The sequence below is a fragment of the Cherax quadricarinatus genome, chromosome 32 (genome assembly GCF_038502225.1).
Source record: "Cherax quadricarinatus isolate ZL_2023a chromosome 32, ASM3850222v1, whole genome shotgun sequence".
Classification (NCBI taxonomy): domain Eukaryota; kingdom Metazoa; phylum Arthropoda; class Malacostraca; order Decapoda; family Parastacidae; genus Cherax; species Cherax quadricarinatus.
The window spans coordinates 22480703-22503245 of NC_091323.1; the positions used below are offsets into that span (position 1 = coordinate 22480703).

At 41.6% G+C, this 22543-nt stretch overlaps 2 protein-coding genes across 2 annotated transcripts; one reads left to right on the forward strand and one right to left on the reverse strand.

The window, feature by feature from the left end:
* Positions 1-1046: 1046 nt before the first annotated feature.
* LOC128690126 (uncharacterized) lies at positions 1047-4137 on the reverse strand. Its single transcript, XM_053778687.2, has 2 exons — positions 4012-4137; positions 1047-1783 (listed from the first exon to the last, which is right to left on the reverse strand). Exons 1-2 carry the CDS (start codon positions 4021-4023, stop codon positions 1133-1135), a joined length of 663 nt encoding a protein of 220 aa, XP_053634662.1. The 5' UTR covers positions 4024-4137; the 3' UTR covers positions 1047-1132.
* Positions 4138-17998: 13861 nt separating this feature from the next.
* LOC128690125 (uncharacterized) lies at positions 17999-21652 on the forward strand. Its single transcript, XM_053778686.2, has 2 exons — positions 17999-18121; positions 19801-21652. Exon 2 carries the CDS (start codon positions 19808-19810, stop codon positions 21440-21442), a length of 1635 nt encoding a protein of 544 aa, XP_053634661.2. The 5' UTR covers positions 17999-18121; positions 19801-19807; the 3' UTR covers positions 21443-21652.
* Positions 21653-22543: the final 891 nt, after the last annotated feature.

The window sequence follows — 22543 nt, forward strand, 5'->3', positions numbered from 1 at the left end:
GATCGCTGGTGACTATTTCCTGTTTGAACGCTGGGTGCAGAAGAAAGGCGGACGACCTTGACATTTGCGGGTCCTGGCTACCTGCCTGCCTGAGACTCGTAGACGTGACCTGGATATCTGAATTCTCTCGTTTATTCCTTCACCAAGTTGGATCAACTCGCCTGGTATATCCACTACTCAGTAGTTAAAAGAGACCAAACTATTATTATATTCAGCATTGTCTTACTGGGATATTCACTTGGGAAGTGATCCACAGACGCCTGTGACCACAGGCATGGGTATAGTCATTCAACTAGGTACTTGGGAATAGGCATCAAGGCACCTCCTCTGAAGGGACAGATACTTATTGTCTGTTACCGAAGGATAGACGGGTATGTATTGTTTGTGGTCCAAGGTTAGACGGTCCCGAGGGATTACACAAGACTAGACAGGCTGGTCAGTTCACCTTGATGAAAGGTGATCAGGATACAGGAAAAGGAATATCTGTACAGTCTGACACAATGTTTTTTAAAGTGTATACAGCCTAACAACAATGGATGTTATTGGTTAAATCTAGCTAACACAGTTCGGGGTTTTACGACCCTGTCGTAATGCGGTTGTAATTTACCAACCAAGTCTGGTTTATACAGTGTAAGTGTAACTGTCCAGCCGAGCCTGAATTGTCATAAGTTTAATATGCCAACCAAGCCAGGCCATGAAAGTGCAAATGAGCTACCAAGTTCTGAATTACACTACTGTCGACCTCTGAGCATCTCTTGCTTAACTCTTGTGTTATGTATCTGCCACTCACCATGTACACCGGCCGCGCAAGCAAGTGTACATGGTCTCATTCTCCCCACTGTGCCGAGTAAGTTTGTACGACCTTGAAGGACTTCTGGGCGCGGCTCTGATATATTTTGGTCTCTTCCGACCCGTTATCCGACTGGTCAGACTGCTTATGGTGGCCGCGGCTTGTCCTGCTTGGGATAGTCTACGTCTAACAACCAGAATTTTAAATTTCTACTAATTTTCACCACTCATTTTAGTGGAGAAAAAAAAACAATATATAAAAAAGGGGAATCTTTTATTAAATCATTTGGACTCTACAAGAGGCAAAATATTAATATTAACTATACAAGACACCAGTGCTTTCTCAAACAGCCTGTAGGGACGAGACAAAGCCGCTTGATGTTCTCTCCAAGTTGAGCACGGCTGGATAGTCGAACCTGTGTGGTGATGGGGTTAGCTCGTCGTGAAAAGCAGGGGAACGAGAGGGCACGATTGGGGTTGGAGTGGGTATGAAATGGCCCTGGGCACGCAAGACGGGCGCAGGGGAGTGTACTGGTGCTGGTGCTGGTCTATGGACTGGCTCTGGCACGTGGTGGGGTACTTGAGGTACTACGGGTACAGGCTGGGCACGGGGTGCAGCTCTGACGGGAGGTGGTCTGGAAGGGGCTTGTCTGACAGGTGCGGGCTCTGGGTTTGTTGAAACAGGCGCCCTTAGGTTACCAAGACCTTCCTGGTTGATACCCTCAGTACCGATGACCTCATAACCGATGCCCTGACCAGCCCTCCACAGCACTTTGACGCGATTGCCGTCGTCCTGCACGTATGAGTAAAATCCATATAGGTTTCCATCGGGACCGAATTTCTGGCCAGAGGTGGTGCCGTCTTCCTGGGCAAGTTCGTGGCCGAAGTTGCTGCCATCCTGATACGACTCGAATGAGAGAATCTTGGTGAAGGTGTTGTCCCGGGCGACCTGTGGCATAGCCAAGGCCGTGCCGGCAAGCACCACAATCACTACCTGAAGAAACAACGCACGGTAAGAATGTGTATGGGAACTCATGAAGGCAGATAGTAAACAACACGGTTCATATCGACGCTATCGGCTGAGAAATATTAGCTGCAAGCTAGCTGTCTATACTTCCGTCTAGAAATATGGAAGATGTAGACAGCAAACTTTGCTGGTCATATCGAAGACTACAATTGCCTATAATTCTGCTCAGATAGTAGAGATTGTGAAAGTATAGCAGAAGGCTCTCTGTGGATTGGTGAAGAACAGTTGTAACGAAAAATAAGCCAAGTTAATTGTGGTTTCAATGTATAATAAGGCTAACAGGTACACAGGGAAAGATTAAAGATCCTTCAGGTATGCATGAAAAACTCGAAGCAAAACAAGAAAGCGAAATGCAGGTAAACATTTTCTTTGCAATTTGACAGCGGAACTGCTGGAAGAAGGAATAACCACTTGAACCAGATAGAGTGAGGAATACAAGCTTTGCAGAGAGTATAGTATATGCTCTGGCGGAGTGTAGTCTATACCCTAGCAGAGGACAGTACATACCTAAGTATACAGAGGGAAGTATATACCCTGGCAGAGGATAGTATATGTACTAGCAGACAGGGAAGTACATGCAATAGCAAAGAGGAGGATTATATGGTTTAACAAGCAGAAGAGAGTACATGCTGTAATATATACCCTGGCAAGCTTTGGAAAGTACATGCTTAGCAGACAGAGAAATGAATATTAACCTGGAAAACAGAGGGCTAATAGTGAAAGACTTAATATCCTGATGTATATTACCCTGGCAAACAGAGGGCTAATAGTGAAAGACTTAATATCCTGATGTATATTACCCTGGCAAACAGAGGGCTAATAGTGAAAGACTTAATATCCTGATGTATATTACCCTGGCAAACAGAGGGCTAATAGTGAAAGACTTAATATCCTGATGTATATTACCCTGGCAAACAGAGGGCTAATAGTGAAAGACTTAATATCCTGATGGTAAAAATTAACTACATTTTCTTTAGCAATAACACTAGAGAACATTTACACAAAAAATAGAACAGTGTTCCAGTGAGGAATATCTGCCCATGACAGACACATTTATATTTACTTTCCGCTCAGTCGGGTTAAATTACGAAAAATTTTCCTCCTTATTATAAATCAACTTAAAAAGTCGAATAATATAAGCATTTCTGAGAATTAAAATTAAAAGAAAAATAATTTTGATTGTCAAAATTAAGATGAAATGCTGAAATTGTTGTGGCGGTGGTGGTGGTGGTGGTGGTGGTGGTGGTTGCTGCTGTCACTAGTGGTGGTGGTGGTGGTTGCTGTCACTAGTGGTGGTGATGGTTGCTGTCACTAGTCGTGGTGGTGGTTGCTGTCACTAGTGGTGGTGGTGGTGGTGGTTGCTGTCACTAGTGGTGGTGGTGGTGGTTGCTGTCACTAGTGGTGGTGGTGGTGGTTGCTGTCACTAGTGGTGGTGGTGGTGGTTGCTGTCACTAGTGGTGGTGGTGGTGGTGGCTGTCACTAGTGGTGGTGGTGGTTGTCACTAGTGGTGGTTGTAGTGGTAAGGATACTAGTGATGGTGGTTTTGGTGGTGGCAGCTATCACTAGTGGTGATGGTGGTAAGGACACTAGTAGTGGTGGTGGTAGTAGTGGCTGTCACTAGTGGTTGTGGTAGTAGTGGCTATCACTAGTGGTAGTAGTGGCTGTCACTAGTGGTGGTGGAATTAGTAGTAGGGACACTAATAGTGGTGGTGGAACTAATGGTAGGGACAGTAATAGTGATGGACCTAGTGGTAGGGATACTAATAATGATGGTGTAACTTGTGGTAGGGTCATTAACAGTGGTGGTGGAACTAGTGGTAGGGACAGTAATAGTGATGGTGGAACTAGTGGTAGGGACACTAACAGTGGTAGTGGAACTAGTGGCAGGGACACTAACAGTGGTGGTGGAACTAGTGGTAGGGACACTAACAGTGGTGGTGGAACTAGTGGTAGGGACACTAACAGTGGTGGTGGAACTAGTGGTAGGAACACTAATAATGGTGATGGAACTAGTGGTAGGAACACTAATAATGGTGGTGGAACTAGTGGTAGGAACACTAATAATGGTGGTGGAACTAGTGGTAGGAACACTAATAATGGTGGTGGAACTATTGGTAGTGACACTAATAGTGGTTGTGGTAGTACATGGCAAGCAGCGGGCAAGACAACTTAAGAGGGTGTAGGAAGGGACTTACAAGCTGTCTCATTCTTGGTTAGTTGAATTCTCTGGGTTGGACTGATGGTGATCAGCCCGGTAGTGGCTTATATACCCGTGGCTCGGGTGACGTCAGGGCCGACGAGTTTGGCCAAGGATACCAGGTAGCGTCGGTGCCCCGGAGCTACCAGGCCAGCAACACCAGGTACTTGGAAATTAAAGCAGGTGAAGCCCCTATCCTGAGGGATTAACACTCTTTAGGTAAAGGAAGTCATGAGATTTTGGCCCTGAGCGTGAGTTTACTGGGCAGCGTTACTCATCCTGTGAAAAGTACATGTCGCCATCTAGAAAGGTTATTACGGGCAACATAGTTAACATTCAAACCATACCACGGGTGGGGTTTGAACCCGCGGTCAGAGAGTCTCAAAACACTTCAGTGGGGGATATCAACCCCATTATCAAGTAATCTTATCAACGAGTATCACTACCTTCATAAACACTTTCAATATGGAAACAGTGGTAATTAAGGTTCTGTTATTTATAAATTATTGGCTCATCAGAACTGTTCGTCACTGATCAGTATCTTAAATCGCTTTATAGTTCTCCTTTACCCAGCGCATTTATCACTTAAACACTCACTGTGTTCCCTCCTCTCCTTCACAAGTTACACAGATAGGTAGTAATCGACCCAAAATGCACACTGATTTTTTTTTCTTAAGACTGTGTAATACACAACTTATGAATGTCTAAATATTGTGCTAATTACATCCACTGTTAAACTACCGGTACATAATACACTGAAAATCCGTATGTGTGAAATATGACGACTGCTGATCTTCTCTGTGTATATTTAAGCAACTGAATTCTCTTTGCCGTTGTTAAATCATGTGTTGCAAGATTCTTCTTCACCTTCTGAGACAACACTTAAAATCATTTACTCAGCACCTCACATGACATGGAAATTATTCGGGGAAAATTTAAATACAAATTTATGAAGGAGAATACAGTTATTTTTTTACACTGATAACATTTATGAAAAGTTACTGAGGGGGAAATAATATGATCTATCACACAAGAGGAGATTTATAATTATAATTATGGGGAGCGCTAAACCCGTAGGATTATGCAGCGCATGCGGGGGGAAGATGGAAGGTATTTGGGCTCATATCAAGGAACCGGAGCACAGATCCAATTTCAAGGACCCTCCCCTGAGGTTGTCTCGGCTTTCTGAGAGAGCTCTGGTGTATACCCAATAATTTTAGACTAATAAGATATGTCTTAATCGATAGGTCTACAAAAGTCAGCACTTAATCATGGAGAAGACCAAAACCCAGATTAGCATTGTTTATAATAGCGGAGAAGATGAGGCCAGTACTTAAAAACAGCTGGATCCTCCTTCATTAGCAGAGCAGATAACCAGAGAAAAGAATATTGAATTACACGCTACAGATTATAAGGCTTAGCCACAAATTCCCTCTCGAGTGGAGGACTGGGTTTCGAGTACCCTTGGTATTAGGCAATGTTTTGTTCGCCAGGAAACATAAGCGTCTCCTTAAATGAGGACTCTTTTAGTGGTTTAGGGTCCCCTGACCTACTGGAGTTGGGTTTTAATGTCATAAAAAACTCCATTGTAGTGTATCCTTAGATGACATCTTCAGGAGTGCAATACCTTCATGTAGTTTGATGCCCTTGAATACAACACAAGTAACATTCACGCGCCTATGACACTTCCTCGTGTGCATTTTATCAAATTAATAATCTGTTCTAAACTTTTTTGTTGCATCAGGACTGGGAAGAGAGATTTTGTGTGTGGAACAGCACTGAAAGGAACGGTCCTGCTCTGTTCTCTACAGAGAGAAACGGCTTAGTTTGGAATAACTCAAAGATCTGTTTTCTTTGCAACAGAGTACCTGAGACGAACCGTTCTGTATGGAATGCAGCACATAGCACTGATCTGTGTGGCACATAGTAGATAAGAATTTTTTATGAGTGGAATATAATACAGATAAGAACTGTTTGGTGTAGAATAAAGCAGAGTGAACTCGTCTGTGGAGAATGTATATAATCCTAGAGAATCTGTCAGTGAGGAATGTGTATAATGTCAGAGAATTTGTCAGTGATTAGTACAAAAAGGAACAGTTCTGTGAGGAATATGAAGTCAGAACTGTCTTTTGTGGTACATAGAACAGAGGAACTGTCATGCATAAAATATAAGAACTGTACTGCGTAAAATATTTTCACAGCTTTTTTGCGTATAGTATCAGAAGAATTTTTATATTTAAAATACAGTATCAGAGAACTATTCTGTTTAAAAATGTAGTATCAAAAGAACTGTTGTTCTTAAAAGATAGTGTCAAAGCAGCTGCTGTGTATGGAACAGAACCATGATCTTTCCTGCGTTGTTCAGTAGAGAAAAGAACTATCTGTGCTATATTCTGACCAGTCTGAGGACCGTTATTTAAGCCTCATATACCATTGTTTCACACATTAATAGTACACTATTCCCACTAATCAATAAGGATATGCAAATTCGCTGTACTGTCGGAGCTTATTAGAAAATAGTTGAGATCTCTCACGTTAACCCTGTCCCTCCCTCCCTCCCTCCCTCCCTCCCTCCTTCCCCATCATTTTCCAGATAGGACTAGCAAGTTTACACTCTTCTCTTATGTAAACAGGAGGCCACGCCTTTCTCCTGCATTATGTAATGGAAGAGACGATCTCTTCTCCATCTCATATCAACAGGAGAACACACCCTCTTTCACATATCAACAGGAGACCACACTCTCTTTCACATATCAACAGGAGACCACACTCTCTGCCACATATCAACAGGAGACCACACTCTCTGCCACATATCAACAGGAGACCACACCCTCTTTCACATATCAACAGGAGACCACACTCTCTGCCACATATCAACAGGAGAACACACCCTCTTTCACATATCAACAGGAGACCACACTTACTTCCACATGTCAACAGGAGACCACACTTACTTCCACATGTCAACAGGAGACCACACCCTCCTTCGTTAGACTTTCTTCCTCCAGACACTGTTGCATCAGTTAAACAGTTGCTATGAGGGTAAGCAGACTGACAATTTAATTTGTGTTACTGTACATTGGCCCAGTGCAAACAAGTCTGAATCAAAATGCTGTTTGTCCCTTCTGAGAGTAAACCAAATAATGGCAGAACTTTTCCATTTTTTTATAAACACGAACTTAATGAATAAAGTACAACGAACACTTGTCAGTGCTCAATAAGAACCTACATGGAGACAGATCAATCAATCTTAGAGTGTCTGCCTCTATGTGAGCTAGCATTGAGCATGAGCTTAAATATATAAAAAAATTAAAGATCCCATACCTACCTTGTGGGAGGTAGTCCTCCTCAAACCGATAATGGTGGTAGTTATCGTCCCATACGAGTGCTGTGGGTGGTAGTCAAAATATCTCATACGAGCATTATGGGTCTCGGGAACGTGGGGTGGTAATATTTTGTTAGCTATGCAAGTAACAGTAGCAATGAACTGTGCACACAAATAACTGAGCAAATATCAACGATTTGGTTACACAACAAATTCGGCCACAAACATTATGGAATTGAAGGCAGACGAGGAGCTCGAACTGCGGTCCGTAAATTGACAGTCCCACGTTCTACCGTCTAGACTAAAGCAGGGCTTTAATAGGAAGTATTCGGAGGTCATACTTATTATATTACATTCCGTCAGAGGTACCAACTGTAACCCAATTCTTTCCCTCGGCCCATGAGCTTTAACAGTAGATCTATTTTTGCCTGCCTTAAGGCTACATCGTTCATGAACTCAAATTAAATTGTAATAATGAACTGTCGATGAATAAACAGAAGGATGGTTATACCCTTACCTGTGGTCACAAGCGTCTGCTGATCACTTCTCAAGTTAATATCTCAGTAAAACCATACACACAAATATGGAACTGAGGATTCAGAACTCACTCAGTGAAGGCCTGCTGAACCACCACCTCAAAAATTCGATGGACATCGGGAGTACCATATCGAGGGAGGAAGGGAAGACTTCGTGGGGACATCGGGAGTCCCATATCGAGGGAGGAAGGGAAGACTTCGTGGGTATTCTCCCATCGGGGGAAGGTGTCGTGAAGCGAGTGAAGAACTCTTCTTCTTCCAAGGGAACTGAAGCTGGACTTCCCTATATTAGTTCAAACCTGATTATCCTCCCTGTTCCAAGGCGCTGTAATACTAATACGATTCTAATGCTTCCCAATGAATATAGTAAGTATAAATAAAACTAAATAAAAATCAAAATAATATAAAATGAAAATAATAATGGTTTCAAATCCTGTCCTGCTTGATAATCATATCAGTTTATTTCCCGAGATTTTTCTTTGTGTATTGTTAAGAGGAGACTAAACTCTTCGTAGCTTAAGTTAACTGAAGGACACGTTTCGATCGTTGGTGGATAGGTGATTGAGCATTAGGCATACTGACTCGTACGGGCTTTGCGCTGCATGATACACAATATTCTGTGAACGCACACCACCCTTTGGGGAAAAACATAGGAAGTACGCTACTTGAAGGGAGAAGGGACATTGGATGCGTACTGTGACCGAAAGGTCATTCAGTGTTCTATACGCACGCATACATACATACATACATACATACACACACACACACACACACACACACACACACACACACACACACACACACACACACACACACACACACAGGAGGGTCAGGGGAGACATGATAACGACATATAAAATACTGCGTGGAATAGACAAGGTGGACAAGGACAGGATGTTCCAGGGAGGGGACACAGAAACAAGAGGCCACAATTGGAAGTTGAAGACACAAATGAGTCAGAGAGATAGTAGGAAGTATTTCTTCAGTCATAGAGTTGTAAGGCAGTGGAATAGCCTAGAAAATGACGTAGTGGAGGCAGGAACCATACACAGTTTTAAGACGAGGTTTGATAAAGCTCATGGAGCGGGGAGAGAGAGGGTCTAGTAGCAACCGGTGAAGAGGCGGGGCCAGGAGCTAGGACTCGACCCCTGCAACCACAAATAGGTGAGTACACACACACACACACACACACACACACACACGTATAACTATAAAACAGCCGCCTAAACTGGTCATGCCGGAGCCTCGGGTATCTTATTAAAACAGTTCACAGACATGACATACCACCGGCTGCATGAAGAGGAACAGGATGTAGAGCAGAGTCCATGGATGAAGGCAGTGTGTCCGGTGCTCAGTCCAGAGAGATCCATATAGTGACGAGTCCAACTGGAGAGAGACAGCGACACCCGTGCTTAGGCGTATAATATACTGCTTCTCACTTGTGTGTATAAAGAACGAAAAATCACAGTACTGTGACTGGAACAGTTCACCAAAAGCCCGCATGTAATAGAGGAACCCTCATGATTTCGGCATCGTCACACAATAACCTGAACGTTCTACCGCTCAGATATTCTGGAGAAGCCTAAACAGTCGTTCCTAGCGTCTACAACTACTGTGAAAAAAAAAAACGTACTAGGAACAAAGCAAAAAGATAACCTAACCTCTAACTGGATTCAAAGAATAAAATACAGTACCCCGCAAGAAGGATATCATGCCTACTTTTACTCACTACCTTTTACTTCTAATTATCGCCTCTGTTTCTAAGATTAAGAAAGGCACGAGGCGTCGTCACCAGCTTGTACTTAGGATATTAAAAGAGAGCAGAGCCCAGTTAGCAATTTTTACTGGTATTAACATTGTTCCCGTTTACCTCAATATAATGTGCATCTTTATTCAACTTCTTTTGCATTATATATAAGTACACAGCTCCCATTAATTGCTCACATGAGGCTTTTATTTAATTATGGATCTTAATACAGTTGAATTTGTTTCACAAACACTTTAAAACCAAACTATTTCCATGAGTTTGGTCGTTAATGTGTTGCTTAGAAACTGCAAGTAAGCTAAGTTAGCGAGTTATTCTTTGTTATAAACAGGCCCAGGAGATACCAATGCGATCGTACAAATATATAACACCGACAAGTTGAAGAGTAAGACACAGGCAACGTTAGGAATCTTTATTGACGATAAAGATCATTCAGTTGATGAGAGATTTAAGATTCCGAAAAACTTCGCAGATATGAATTAAAATGATTCCACTTTTGTACAGGTTAGAAAATGAAGATGAATAAGAACAAAGCACGATAAGTAGCAGAGACAAGAGCGTAACAATAAAGGTAGAGCGAAGGTAAGTACAAAGAATGATAGAATAAGAGGAAATGTGAGGCAAAACGAGTAAGACTAACAATAAGACCGAAGGCAGGGTGAGTAAGCAGAACAAAGGGGAAGTTAGAACGAGGCAACGTGATTAAGGAGGAGACATGAAGATCAGAAGTGAGGCTGGGCGATTAAGAATCAGAAATAGACTAGAGACCAGTGAGGTGGTAAAGACAGTTGGTCCAGATAGCCACCTTGAGGAAGTCAAGTGAAAGTCGTCAGACGAGTGGACGTCGCCCACTGCCGCACAGCTGCCACTGTTAACACTGTTGCTGCTGCTCTCATATTATTAACACTGGCAATACTTTTATTTTGTTGTTGTTATTGCTGCTGCTGCTGCTGCTGCTGCCGCCGACGCCGCCGCTGCTAATGCTACTGTTGCTAATGCTTTCGTTGCTGCGTTTGGTAATACTGCTGCTGCTGCCGCCGACGCCGCCGCCGCTAATGCTACTTTGCTAATGCTACTGTTGTTAATTCTACTATTGCTAATGTTTTCGTTGCTAAAGCTTTTGTTGCTGCGTTTGGTAATACTGATGCTGCTGCCGCCGCTAATGCTACTGTTGCTAATGCCACTGTTGTTAATTCTACTGTTGCTAATGCTTTCGTTGCTGCTTTTGGTAATACTGCTGCTGCTGCTATCGCTAATGCTACTGTTGCTAATGCTACTGTTGCTAATGCTACTGTTGTTAATGCTACTGTTGTTAATGCTACTGTTGCTAATGCTACTGTTGCTAATACTACTGCTGCTAATGCTATAGTTGTTAATGCTACTATTGTTAATGCTACTATTGTTAATGCTACTGTTGCTAATGCTACTGTTGCTAATGCTACTGTTGTTATTGCTACTGTTGCTAATTCTACTGTTGCTAATTCTACTGTTGCTAATGCTACTGTTGCTAATGCTTTCGTTGCCGCTTTTGGTAATACTTCTGCTGCTGCAACGCCTGCTAATGTTTTTAGTGCTGGTGCTGCTACTGTCAATGCTCTTGTTTCTGTTGTTGACGCTGATAGTGCTGCTGTTATTTATATTTTTACTGTTAAGGTTAACAATGTCATTAATAACTTTCTACTGAAGTGACCATTTCACTGTCACGTCACATAAATCCTGATCAGTCGAAATCGGCTTTTTCACATTCCACAATCTGTACCCATCATCAGTTCCATGTTATTTACAAGAAATTTCTTCAAATATAAATAAAAGAAAGAAGAAATCCTCACCGTTTATGTTAAAAGTAGCTCGGTTAGTGGCGCACTGCCTCAGACACTGAGGTCCGTAGTTCGATCCCCGGTACGGGTGGAAACATTTGGGTGTGTTTCCTTAAGACACCTGCTGTCCCTGTTCACCTAGCAGTAAATAGGTATCTGGGTGTTAGCCGACTGGTGTGGGTGGCATCGTGGGGACAAAATTAACCTAATTTGCCTGAAATGCTCGGCATAACCAAGGACTTTCTATATAATATGTCACTGATGTCAGCTATGGTTTGTGTAAGTTGTATCAGGTACTTGTAGAAATAAAGATTATTAATATAAAAAACGCTGGGTTCTGAGCCAGACAAGAAACCTATAGGAACCTCAATGAGGCTCAGATCCCCAGATCCCCAGATGCAGACCGTTCAATACACACCTTTGAAGTATTCACGGGTGTGGGACTTGAAACTGAATTGTGATAAACCATACATTCACTTTAGTGATTGTTTCTCTATACGTTCATCACTATCTACAATAGCCTGATTAAAGCGGCTTTTTTTTTTTTTTTAATATTTATCCTGACTGGGTGCTCTATACCCGGATATAAGGGATGAAGACTGTTTCTAGAAATATACATCTCTAGGATTAACGTTACCCAATGTCAAGTAACTTAGGAAAGTGTGCAAAATCACCTGAATGAAAGGTGCTCACACATCACCTAAAAAACTACCTAAAGTAAGTTAAAGGTTTGGCTCTAATGTGATAAATACGAGTCGTAGGTCTGTGTACTTGAGACATCCAGTGAAAGACGATGATTTTTTTTTCCTTTTCTCCTTCCCTGGAAGTGTCCAGGAAACCTGGAGTAAAATCAGTTTGCAACAAAGAACAAAAACGCACAATACCCTGACTGCAGCAATACCAGTCAGTCTGACTTGTAAATGGTCCAAGTCGGACCGAAACGCCTCGTCATAAGATTGTCCCATATGCGAGTTACTGGTGTAGGGTTTGCAACAAGGTATACACAAGACCGAGTGAGGCAATCATATTAACAGTTGCTTCATAACCAGTCTCAAGGATAGACACTGCTTGTGAAGCACGTTCTTGATCTTAAGAATTTCATCTACCTTCACCTTCTTTGGCTCGAATATCTTTCCCTTCCATTTTCTAGCGCTTCTCTCTCAAAAAATTTTTATTGCCACAATAGAACTTATAAAGTTCTTTGAATCGGTTCCTGGTGAGCCGGGTTGTTTACGTTGAGATGCAATTGCCTGATTGATCAGGCCAGTGACTACCAAGAGGCCTGGTTGTTGCTGCCGCGGACCAGGAAGCGGGGGGCGATGACCCTGAAGTCAACAACAGATAATAACGTACAGTTCACTTCACCCAATTGCCCGTGGATATTTTTACTGGAAATTGACTGTAGTATAGTCAATTTGACTATAGAATAATCAGTTTGACTGTAGTATAGTTACTGTTATATCAGAAGCAAAATTTTAATTAAGTTCTTTTTCAAATCTCAGTAATTTCGTAGCAAACGAAAGGTTAGACAAACAAAAAAAAAATACAGTCGAGAAAAACTGGAATGGCTTGTTGATACACCAGCGTTACATAATGTTACGTCGCTTGTTGATACACACCAGCGTTACATGTTACGTCACTTGTTGATACAAACCAGCGTTACATAATGTTTCGTCGCTTGACGCTAAGTCTGACCATTCTGTAATATTTTATTTACCGTGAAGACCATAAGATAATGGTCGAGAAAAAAATTAACGATAGAGGTGGAACAATACACGAGTATAAAACACTACTATCATAACTAAATCCCATTTAAGACAAAATTCAAATTAAATAAATACCGTATATTTTGACCACAATCTTCTGATTAGGATCTCTGTGAGGACGATATATATATATATATATATATATATATATATATATATATATATATATATATATATATATATATATATATATATATATATATATATATATATATATATATATATATATATATATATATAATACTGTACTCGGTTTTAATGTCTCGTTGTCCGCATCAGCGGGCAATTCTGTACTCTGGTAATTTAATATTAATATAAATTTCATTTAGCAAGAGAGCAATAGCATAAAGTCTGGTAGGAATCTTGGGGATCAACGACAATAATATAATCATCCCCCCCCCACTTCATCCATGGCTTTTCCCTCTCTTCCCCTCTCCTAACCATTTAGAATATAGTGAAATTACAGCACAATTCCTGGCTACCCGGATCTATTAAATATATTATAAGGCTGGATAATGATTTATGTATGTTTGGCTAAGACATCAATGACGGAGGATGGTTCTGGAGTCACACTCCATTACACAGGTAATGGGAATACCGTCAAGCAAGTCAGTTCGAGGTTTGCCAGGTATGGCAGCTTCGAGGGATATCTTCTAGCAGAGCTGCAGTTACTTTCACGTAACGATAATTATCTTGGATAACGGATCACGCACAGTTAGTGGAGAAACTCAGGGCATCTGGTTATAGCTTTATTTTGTAGGTGGGTTCCGTCTGCCTGGTGGGTTCCGTCTGCCTGGTGGGTTCCGTCTACCAGGTGGGTTCCGTCTACCTGGTGTGTTCCGTCTGCCTGGTGGGTTCCGTCTACCAGGTGGGTTCCGTCTGCCTGGTGGGTTCCGTCTGCCTGGTGGGTTCCGTCTGCCTGGTGGGTTCCGTCTGCCTGGTGGGTTCCGTCTACCAGGTGGGTTCCGTCTGCCTGGTGTGTTCCGTCTGCCTGGTGGGTTCCGTCTACCAGGTGGGTTCCGTCTGCCTGGTGTGTTCCGTCTGCCTGGTAGCTTCCGTCTACCTCAGCGTCTATATCTATCATGATTGATGTGGGGAAAAAAATGCCTTTTACTATTATTCAACGAGTGAAAAGGAAAAAGAAATGTGTGTGTGTGATTTGTGGCAGCTTGCCTGGTCAGAAATACCAGGCTAACCGCAGCATCACTCAGCAACCCTGGATCTCCTTGCTAACCTAGACACTCCTTGCCCACTTCCGGTGCATCTCATGTCGGAGGTACAAAAAACACATGTGCAACACTTAGATATCTGTTATATTCACAGTGTCCGATCTCCCCACTGATCCATAATTGTCATGGATCACATAGCCTACTACACTTGGCAATGTATTCGAGTGGTGCTGCTTTGGTTATCGACTGACGGTGTAAACAATTCTTCAAGAAGGTCAGCGCCTGAGTATTATTGATAGTTTGTTTTTAAAGAGAATGTGCATGAACTTTTCAGAAATCTTTCAATGCAACGCGGAAATCATTCCTTGAATACTGGGAATGATTTGTCGAGACCTCAGTCGTTTTGGTCGTTATTGTCGTTGTAGTACTACTAGTAATAATAGCAGTATTAGTAATAGTACTAGTTGTAGTATTAGTAGTACTAAGAGTAATAATAGTATTAGCAGTACTAAGTAATAATACTAGTAGTAATAATAGTACTAAGTGTAATAATAGTACAAGTAGAAGTAATACTAGTAGCAGTTGTAATTAGTAAGTAGCAGCAAGTAGAATCAATGAAAATAAATAAATAATAATATGCAACATTGGGTTAGTTAGAGACACCATGAATGCAGTTAATATGCAACATTGGGTTAGTTGAAGACACCATGAATGCAGTTAATATGCAACATTGGGTTAGTTGAAGACACCATGAATGCAGTTAATATGCAACATTGGGTTAGTTGAAGACACCATGAATGCAGTTTATATGCAACATTGGGTTAGTTGAAGACACCATGAATGCAGTTTATATGCAACATTGGGTTAGTTGAAGACAACACTGAAGAAACGGAAGGTCATGTGAAAAAACACACATTTTTTAAAGTAGCTAAAAGAACAATTTGAGACATGCCTTAAAAAAAACATTCCAGTATTATCATACCTGACAAATGAAGACTGCGAATACTAAATCTATTTTTCTTTGAGAATAGAAGGTGAGGTTAAAGTCATGTTTGAGCTCACCAGAGAACACGGAAAATACATTTGAACCAGAAATAAAAAGGACAAGAGCACAGTATCCTACTCAATATTTAACTTTACCAAAAATCTCCCTATTACCTATTACCCAAAACAATACTGTCATACACCCAATTGTATCATTCTCATACTGTAAATTACTTTCAGCAACTCACAATGTTATATTCCCATAATATAATTTCAATATTTATTTTTGAAACTATTGTAATTAGAGTAAAATTACTGTCAACTCTAAATATAAAAAAGATGTACAATTTAAACAAACTATGATCAATTTCTTTAGTATTAAGTAGTGTGTAAGCCATTAAATTAAGTCTGGCCATAATGCCCAGGCATGATAGTGGTTCTTTGCACTGCAACTCATTATTGTAATTTCATAATCTCAATGTAATCTTGCAAAGAAATAAATTTTGTTTGTTTGTTTGTTAAGCAACGTAGAATGGGATCATTCCACTTGTAGCTGACAAGTGGAGTTCCAGGAGTAGGTTGAGAGGAGTAACGACGTATGAAAAGTATAAACATTATGATATATTAATAAAAGACGAGTAATTATAACTAGTTAAGTTTGAGGCAACAAGGACAGCATCTTTATCAGAGCAAAAAATGAATCTAGAAGAAGGTGCAGACGAAGCGCTGGTCACACTGACGTCAAGAAACACGTCTTCAGTGAAAAAAGTAGAACGAGCTAGACAACCTCACGGAAGAAGCTAATTCCAGTGCTCAAACACATATGGCAATCATTTTGGTCAGTCGAAATGTAAACGGGAGGCCTAAGATCTTGACAGTACCAGTTTCCTCAGTCACAGGTAAACCCCTCGAAACCGGTCGCGGTTACCTGGAGGTTACCTGGAGGTTATTCCGGGGATCAACGCCCCCGCGGCCCGGTCCACGACCAGGCCTCCCGATGGATCAGGGCCTGATCAACTAGGCTGTTACTGCTGGCCGCGGTACCTCAGCATAATACAACCAGATTAAACTGTCCTGACAATCTTATTAATTACGCTAGGATTTTCCTCTGTACTTAACATTTATTTAAATGGGATGGGAAGCCACATTCGGTTTAGCCAGCGGGTAATTACCGTATTTCGCGGCTTATAAGACTTGTTTTAGTTTCAATGGGAGAGCTACAGCTCACCCCACACCCCAGACTTATAGCTCCCGTCACTGACCTTCAGTTTATAGGACGCAGGGTGGTTTTTGGAGAATTTTATGGAAAAATGAGTCTAATATGCTGCGAAAAATGGTATTTACTGCATGGTGTATCATCTGACATAGACCCTTGTTAGGACACGCTTCCCTCTTTCCTGACAAACGTTACAACTTGTCAAGAAGAAACGGTTTATGGCATTTTAGTCAGAAAATGTATCGTACATGAAAATGCAAGAGCAAGAGTTTCCTCAAACATGGAAACGTGCGAGCCGCATAAATTAGCGGGTCAGGTCACCTGCAGTAATACTGCTTAGCCAGCAAAAGGTTTTGTTAATGCAGTGGCATTCTTCTTCTAGGAATGTAGGTGACAAACAAATCCTTCGAGCCCTTGCAAGTATCTCAACCACATTCCCAGAAAAATGCGACTTCATTAATGAAACTTCATTTAAACTTTCCTCTTCACCACACTTCATCACGACTCATGAAATCGTAATAACACGAATCCAAATAAACTACGGTACGACCCACTTGCCATGGGTTCTAACCCCACTCACAGTGTTTTTTTTTTTTTACACTTCATCACAGACTGCAAGAAAGGCACCGAGAATATACTACACAATGCCAGAGATTTCAGCCCCAACAGACACACAGTTTCTACCAGTCAACAGCGTAACCAAAAACTCTGCATCCTTAACCGAAGCCAACAATTCAGCGTTCCCACCGTAACCTCCAACGCAATGAAGAATTCCGATAAAGAGAACACCAAGTCCAAAGACTCCATTACCGGAGACTATACATGGAGGTTGCGACAAGTTTTATGTAGGCGAAACATCTAGAGTAAGCACAGAGGTGCTTACCACGGAGATGACACGAACAGTTGTACTATTCACCGCAACGCACAACAATCTGATGAATCTTCCCATCGACAAATTAGTTATTAAGGAAACTGACATACGGAACAAACTATTTTTACAATCAGCCTAAAATGCCACAACTAACACCGTCAAACTATAGATTCGTTCCTAATTTCTGAAACATTGACCAGACAAACTTATTCTCACTTGATATGACACTGCTAGTATATAAAATTTTACGGAGAAGTTATGATGAAATGCTGGAATCGACCTACTGACCCACCTAATAGCGTCCTAGTTACCATGTTTATTTTTCTTTTTACATTAATGCAGGTAGAGTGCGTGTGTGTGTGTGTGTGTGTGTGTGTGTGTGTGTGTGTGTGTGTGTGTGTGTGTGTGTGTGTTGCAATTCGGTTATGCTCAACGTAAAATTTATCTCCTATCAGGTGACTATCTCTTATCAACGTTTAATGCTAACCCCATGACAGCAATAATAACAATACCTCTTATCAACTGATTTGAGGGAGCATGGCACCAGGCCTGGCACTCCAGCCTCCCTTCCATGACACTCACAGGTCACCTATCCGTTAAGTGTAAACCTCTGGGAAAGCTGCCTCTACTTCGTAACAAGTTGATATACACCTCGCCAGGTAGGTAGTAATTGTTTGCAAAGTCGACCTGTAATCATTACCTTCAACGTAGTGTTATTCTTACATCTCCAGTGGATTTTGTACGTAAAAATCGTACAAAACCCACTGAAGGAAAGACGCAGTCTCCAGACCAGGCATTTAATGGGACTCTGTTTCGCTCGGTGTAGTGAAAGTCATGATTACATGAAGCACAACGCAGCGAAACGTTGTGCCAGTGAAATCTGGTGGTTCAAGGTGTGTCTTTTTTCTCTAGAAACAAGAGGTTATTATTATTATAATCACGGGGGAGCGCTAAACCCGTAGGATTATACAGTGCATGTGGGGGGGGGATGGAATGCATTCAGGTTCAATTCAGGGAACTGGGGCACAGATCCAATTCCCTAAATCAAGAGCCCCTCACCAGCGTCAAGGAACCTTCCTTGAGGGATAGAAACAAGAGAGATCGGCAGTATGACACTAGAAACATTAACTTATTGGTGAAATGTGAGTAAACCTGGAGTGTCTATTGAACAGAACCTGTAGTTAAGTCTTGCATGTAGATACTGTTGATACAGGAGCAAGCAAATTATATATTGTACACTCATACTCTGTACTAAGAGTCTTCACTTTTAAAAACACAGAGAGAGAGAGAGAGAGAGAGAGAGAGAGAGAGAGAGAGAGAGAGAGAGAGAGAGAGAGAGAGAGAGAGAGAGAGAGAATGTGTGTACGTGCTCACCTTCTGAGTTTGTCTCCATGTGGTATATTATTGAGCATTAATTAGTGTTCAATACATTATCCATCATATATATATATATATATATATATATATATATATATATATATATATATATATATATATATATATATATATATATATATATATATATATATATATATATATATATATATATATATATATATATATATATGAAGAATTTATTAATGTTGAATTGTTAAATCCATAATAATTTTATAGCACCTAGAAACAGGAGGGCATCAAATTTGATCCAGGAAAGAAGTTAGCTCCACTTCCTGTTATCAAGAACCCTTGAGTGGCATCACTTGAGGCATTCACATGTGTTCGCTTGACTGTTTTATTTATAAAGCACCAGAACCGCCTAGTTATTTAGTACTTTACATATATTAAGCTCCTAAAATGATCAAATTTGCTGTCATTATCAGCATTATCAGTCGCCACAGAGTAAGTCATTCAAAATTTTTCACATTCTGCATTATTATTATAATCAAGGGGAAAGCGATAAACCCGGAGGATTATACAGCGCCTGGGGGGGAGGGTGGAAGGCATTCAGGCTTAATTCGGGGAACTGGAGCACAGATCCAGTTCCCTAAATCAAGAGCCCCTCACCAACATCAAGGAACCTTCCTTGAGGGGTCACATTCTGCAGTCTGTTTCCATATTGTTTTTGTCATCAGCCTACAGTGTTAGCAAATTTCGACGAAAGGAGAAATATCCCCTCCATTTATGCCAAGAGAGTTGTTGGGGGCTTTAGTTAGGCAAAGCAACCTGTGGAAAGAATGGCACCCCTCCGCGTTAATGTTAACCCAGCGTCGAGGGGGCGTGTTCACTTGGTTATAGGATGATGCTATTTTGTGTGTGTTTATCTACGAGCTATCAGTAACGTGCGTCAGTGTAAAGATATTTCATGTTAATCTCAATGTTTGTGTTTCTTCCCTGGTAGGCAAGTCATGGTGGGTGTCAGCGGCCACGGGTTCACAGAGGGAGGCCTCTCGCTTCTTCCGCTGCAGATGACTTCTTTCTCTTCTCTTGGAGATCCTGTGTGTAAACAAACTTACGGCTCCTCCAACGATCATCCGAATAAAGTGGTCCTTCTCTTCGGCGATGATCCGCGAAGTAAAGCATACCTTAAGGATACCTTTGTGAACTACATACTCGGCGTTCAAATCAGGGATACCTATCGCCTGATTCTTATAGATAATTTTATCTTCGAGGACACTGCGGACACTATATATGCTTATATCTTCAATCAAACACATGACATGACCATGCCCTTTAACCTAGTCCTTGTGGATGTGCCCGTGTTAGGGTCACCGAAAGAAACAGAGAGAGACATTAAAATTCTGCAATACTTGGAGTTATTTCTTCAACAAGATATAGGATCGACTATGGTCGACGGTGTGAGCATTGTGGCGCCATCATCTGTAGATGTCCTTCAACTACTCATCAATACCTACGAGCTACTTGCAGCTTCATTCGACGAACTAGAGAGTATTACGCAGATCTTGGTAACGGATACTACATCCTACATGCCTATCCTAAGCTCACTAAAAAAGGCTAACATCAGTTACAGTAATTTATTTATAATAGACAACGGAAACACAGCCACTGTTAATGTTAGTCCAGAAGAGTACTTCTTTTTCCAAATATTTCGCCACTTTGATTACCATGGAGTTGACGATTTCTTTCAGGAGCTGAAAGATTCCTCACCCTTGAGAATGTCACTTGTTAAGCGATTAGAAGAAGGTTATGTGGATGTGTCTGACTTGTCGAGACTACGAGTCATTCATCAATTCACAGAGGTGGTGGGTCATCAAGACGGTCTGGAACTTCTCCAGCTGTTGATGAAGGTGGACCACCGGGATGAAGGGATAAAGATCGAGAAGCTCACTCTGGGAGGCGCCAACAACATGCCTACTAAAGCTGTTCTTCTGGTGGGAGAAAGAAACTCGGGAAAAACAACACTCGCCACGGCCATGGTCAACCATATCTTTGGCGTCAAGTTCCAAGACAACTTCCGTTTAATAATAAATGGTGACCCACTCAACAGACTCACAAAGGAAATGAGGCTAAAGAAAACCAGATTTGCAACAGCTTATTCCTTCAACCTCTTACCAAAGCCCCATGATCACCACAATCTCATCATCATTGACACGCCGGGCTTGGGAGGCTCAGAAGAACACACCCACAACAAAAACATCATGTCCCGCCTAACTAAGCTCTTAAAAGTCTGCGATCTGCATTACTTCGATATCATAGGCTTCGTAGTGCCGGCGAGACTACAACACCTCTCCGACTCCTACAGGTCCGTCTACAAACACCTGTACTCTCTTCTGACTGACGAAGGAAGCGAGAAAATCATCATCTTGGCGACACAGTCCGATGCCAAAAAACCCCAGGTATTGCAAGCCCTCAATAAACTTGGGCTGCCGTTCTTTAAAGGTCTCAAGTTCAACTCTCACACGCTGCTGACAGACGTAGTCGCCAGAGACTCCGACACAGACCACCACATGATCACCAGCGAACTCTACTGGAAAATAGAACACTGTGTTCTAAGCTCACTTTTTGCAGAGCTGAAAGATTAACACAAGAGTTTGCCGCAAAAATTAATAGAACTTAAATTATTTGCTCAAGTGAAAGAGTAATGGAATCATTTTCTAAATGTGAAAACTGTCAATAACTCTACAATAAATCATTTTAGTCACAAAAAAAAGCTAAACCCGTATGGATCAATTACATAAAAATCATTACAAAATGTACAAGAAGATTGACAGATTATAACCATCTGCATTTTTTCATGGAATTTCTTTGAATCCTTTAACCTTAACTAACAATAGTGTTAAATTTGTACACTGTTCATAAGCGAGTACCCGCTTCTTAAACCCATTTCCGTTACTGGTGAATGGGAATCAGATGAAGTATCAGAGCAATAAGGGTTATCTTAGATAACTTAGACACTTTATGTAAGAAAATTGTGATCATCAAAAATAATGTGTCTGCAGTTGTACCTAAATAAGGTCGCCTCACACACTGAGTGTCCCTGGGTTGACTACCGGCATATTGTTGGAAATATTGGGCTTGTTTCCTTACACCTGTTGTCCTTGTTCACCTTGCAGTAAGTGCCTACCCTGGTGTTTAGTAAGTTTATTCAGGTATACACAATACAGTTACACAGATTATGATACTAGCATATGTGTAGAGATCCTAGGATAACCCAAAAAAGTCAGAGTAACTTATTTCCATTGGGGTCCTTATTATTATTAAAGATTCGCCGGTATTCTCTCGGCCCGGGCCTTTTCCAAGTGGTGGCCCGGCCTTGGCTCCCCTTTAGGGAGTGTCTGAGACCTAAGTCTCCCATGGGAGGAGGCACAAGTACCTCCTCATGACTCACGAAATCGTAATGACACGATTGCAAACAAACCATATCCCGGCCGGGATTGAACCCGCGGTCAGAGAGTCTCAAAACTCCAGTACCTCATCATCTTTGGGACCAACTGTCCCCAGGCCTAGCCACAAGCTAGGCCTCTCTGGTCTGCCATCCCCGCCCCAAAGGGACTAATGGGAATGGCAGGCTTGTGAGCTGTAAGCTCGGGCTCAGGCACCTACCCTACCCTAGAAGGGTTGGGCATAGTGTCGATGATTGGGGTCCTTTTAATACCTTATTATTGTACAATGCAGGAGATATC

Bases quoted from the DNA above. Each gene is read 5' to 3' on its own strand.
- LOC128690125 (XM_053778686.2), top strand. From the start codon at position 19,808: ATGGTGGGTGTCAGCGGCCACGGGTTCACAGAGGGAGGCCTCTCGCTT.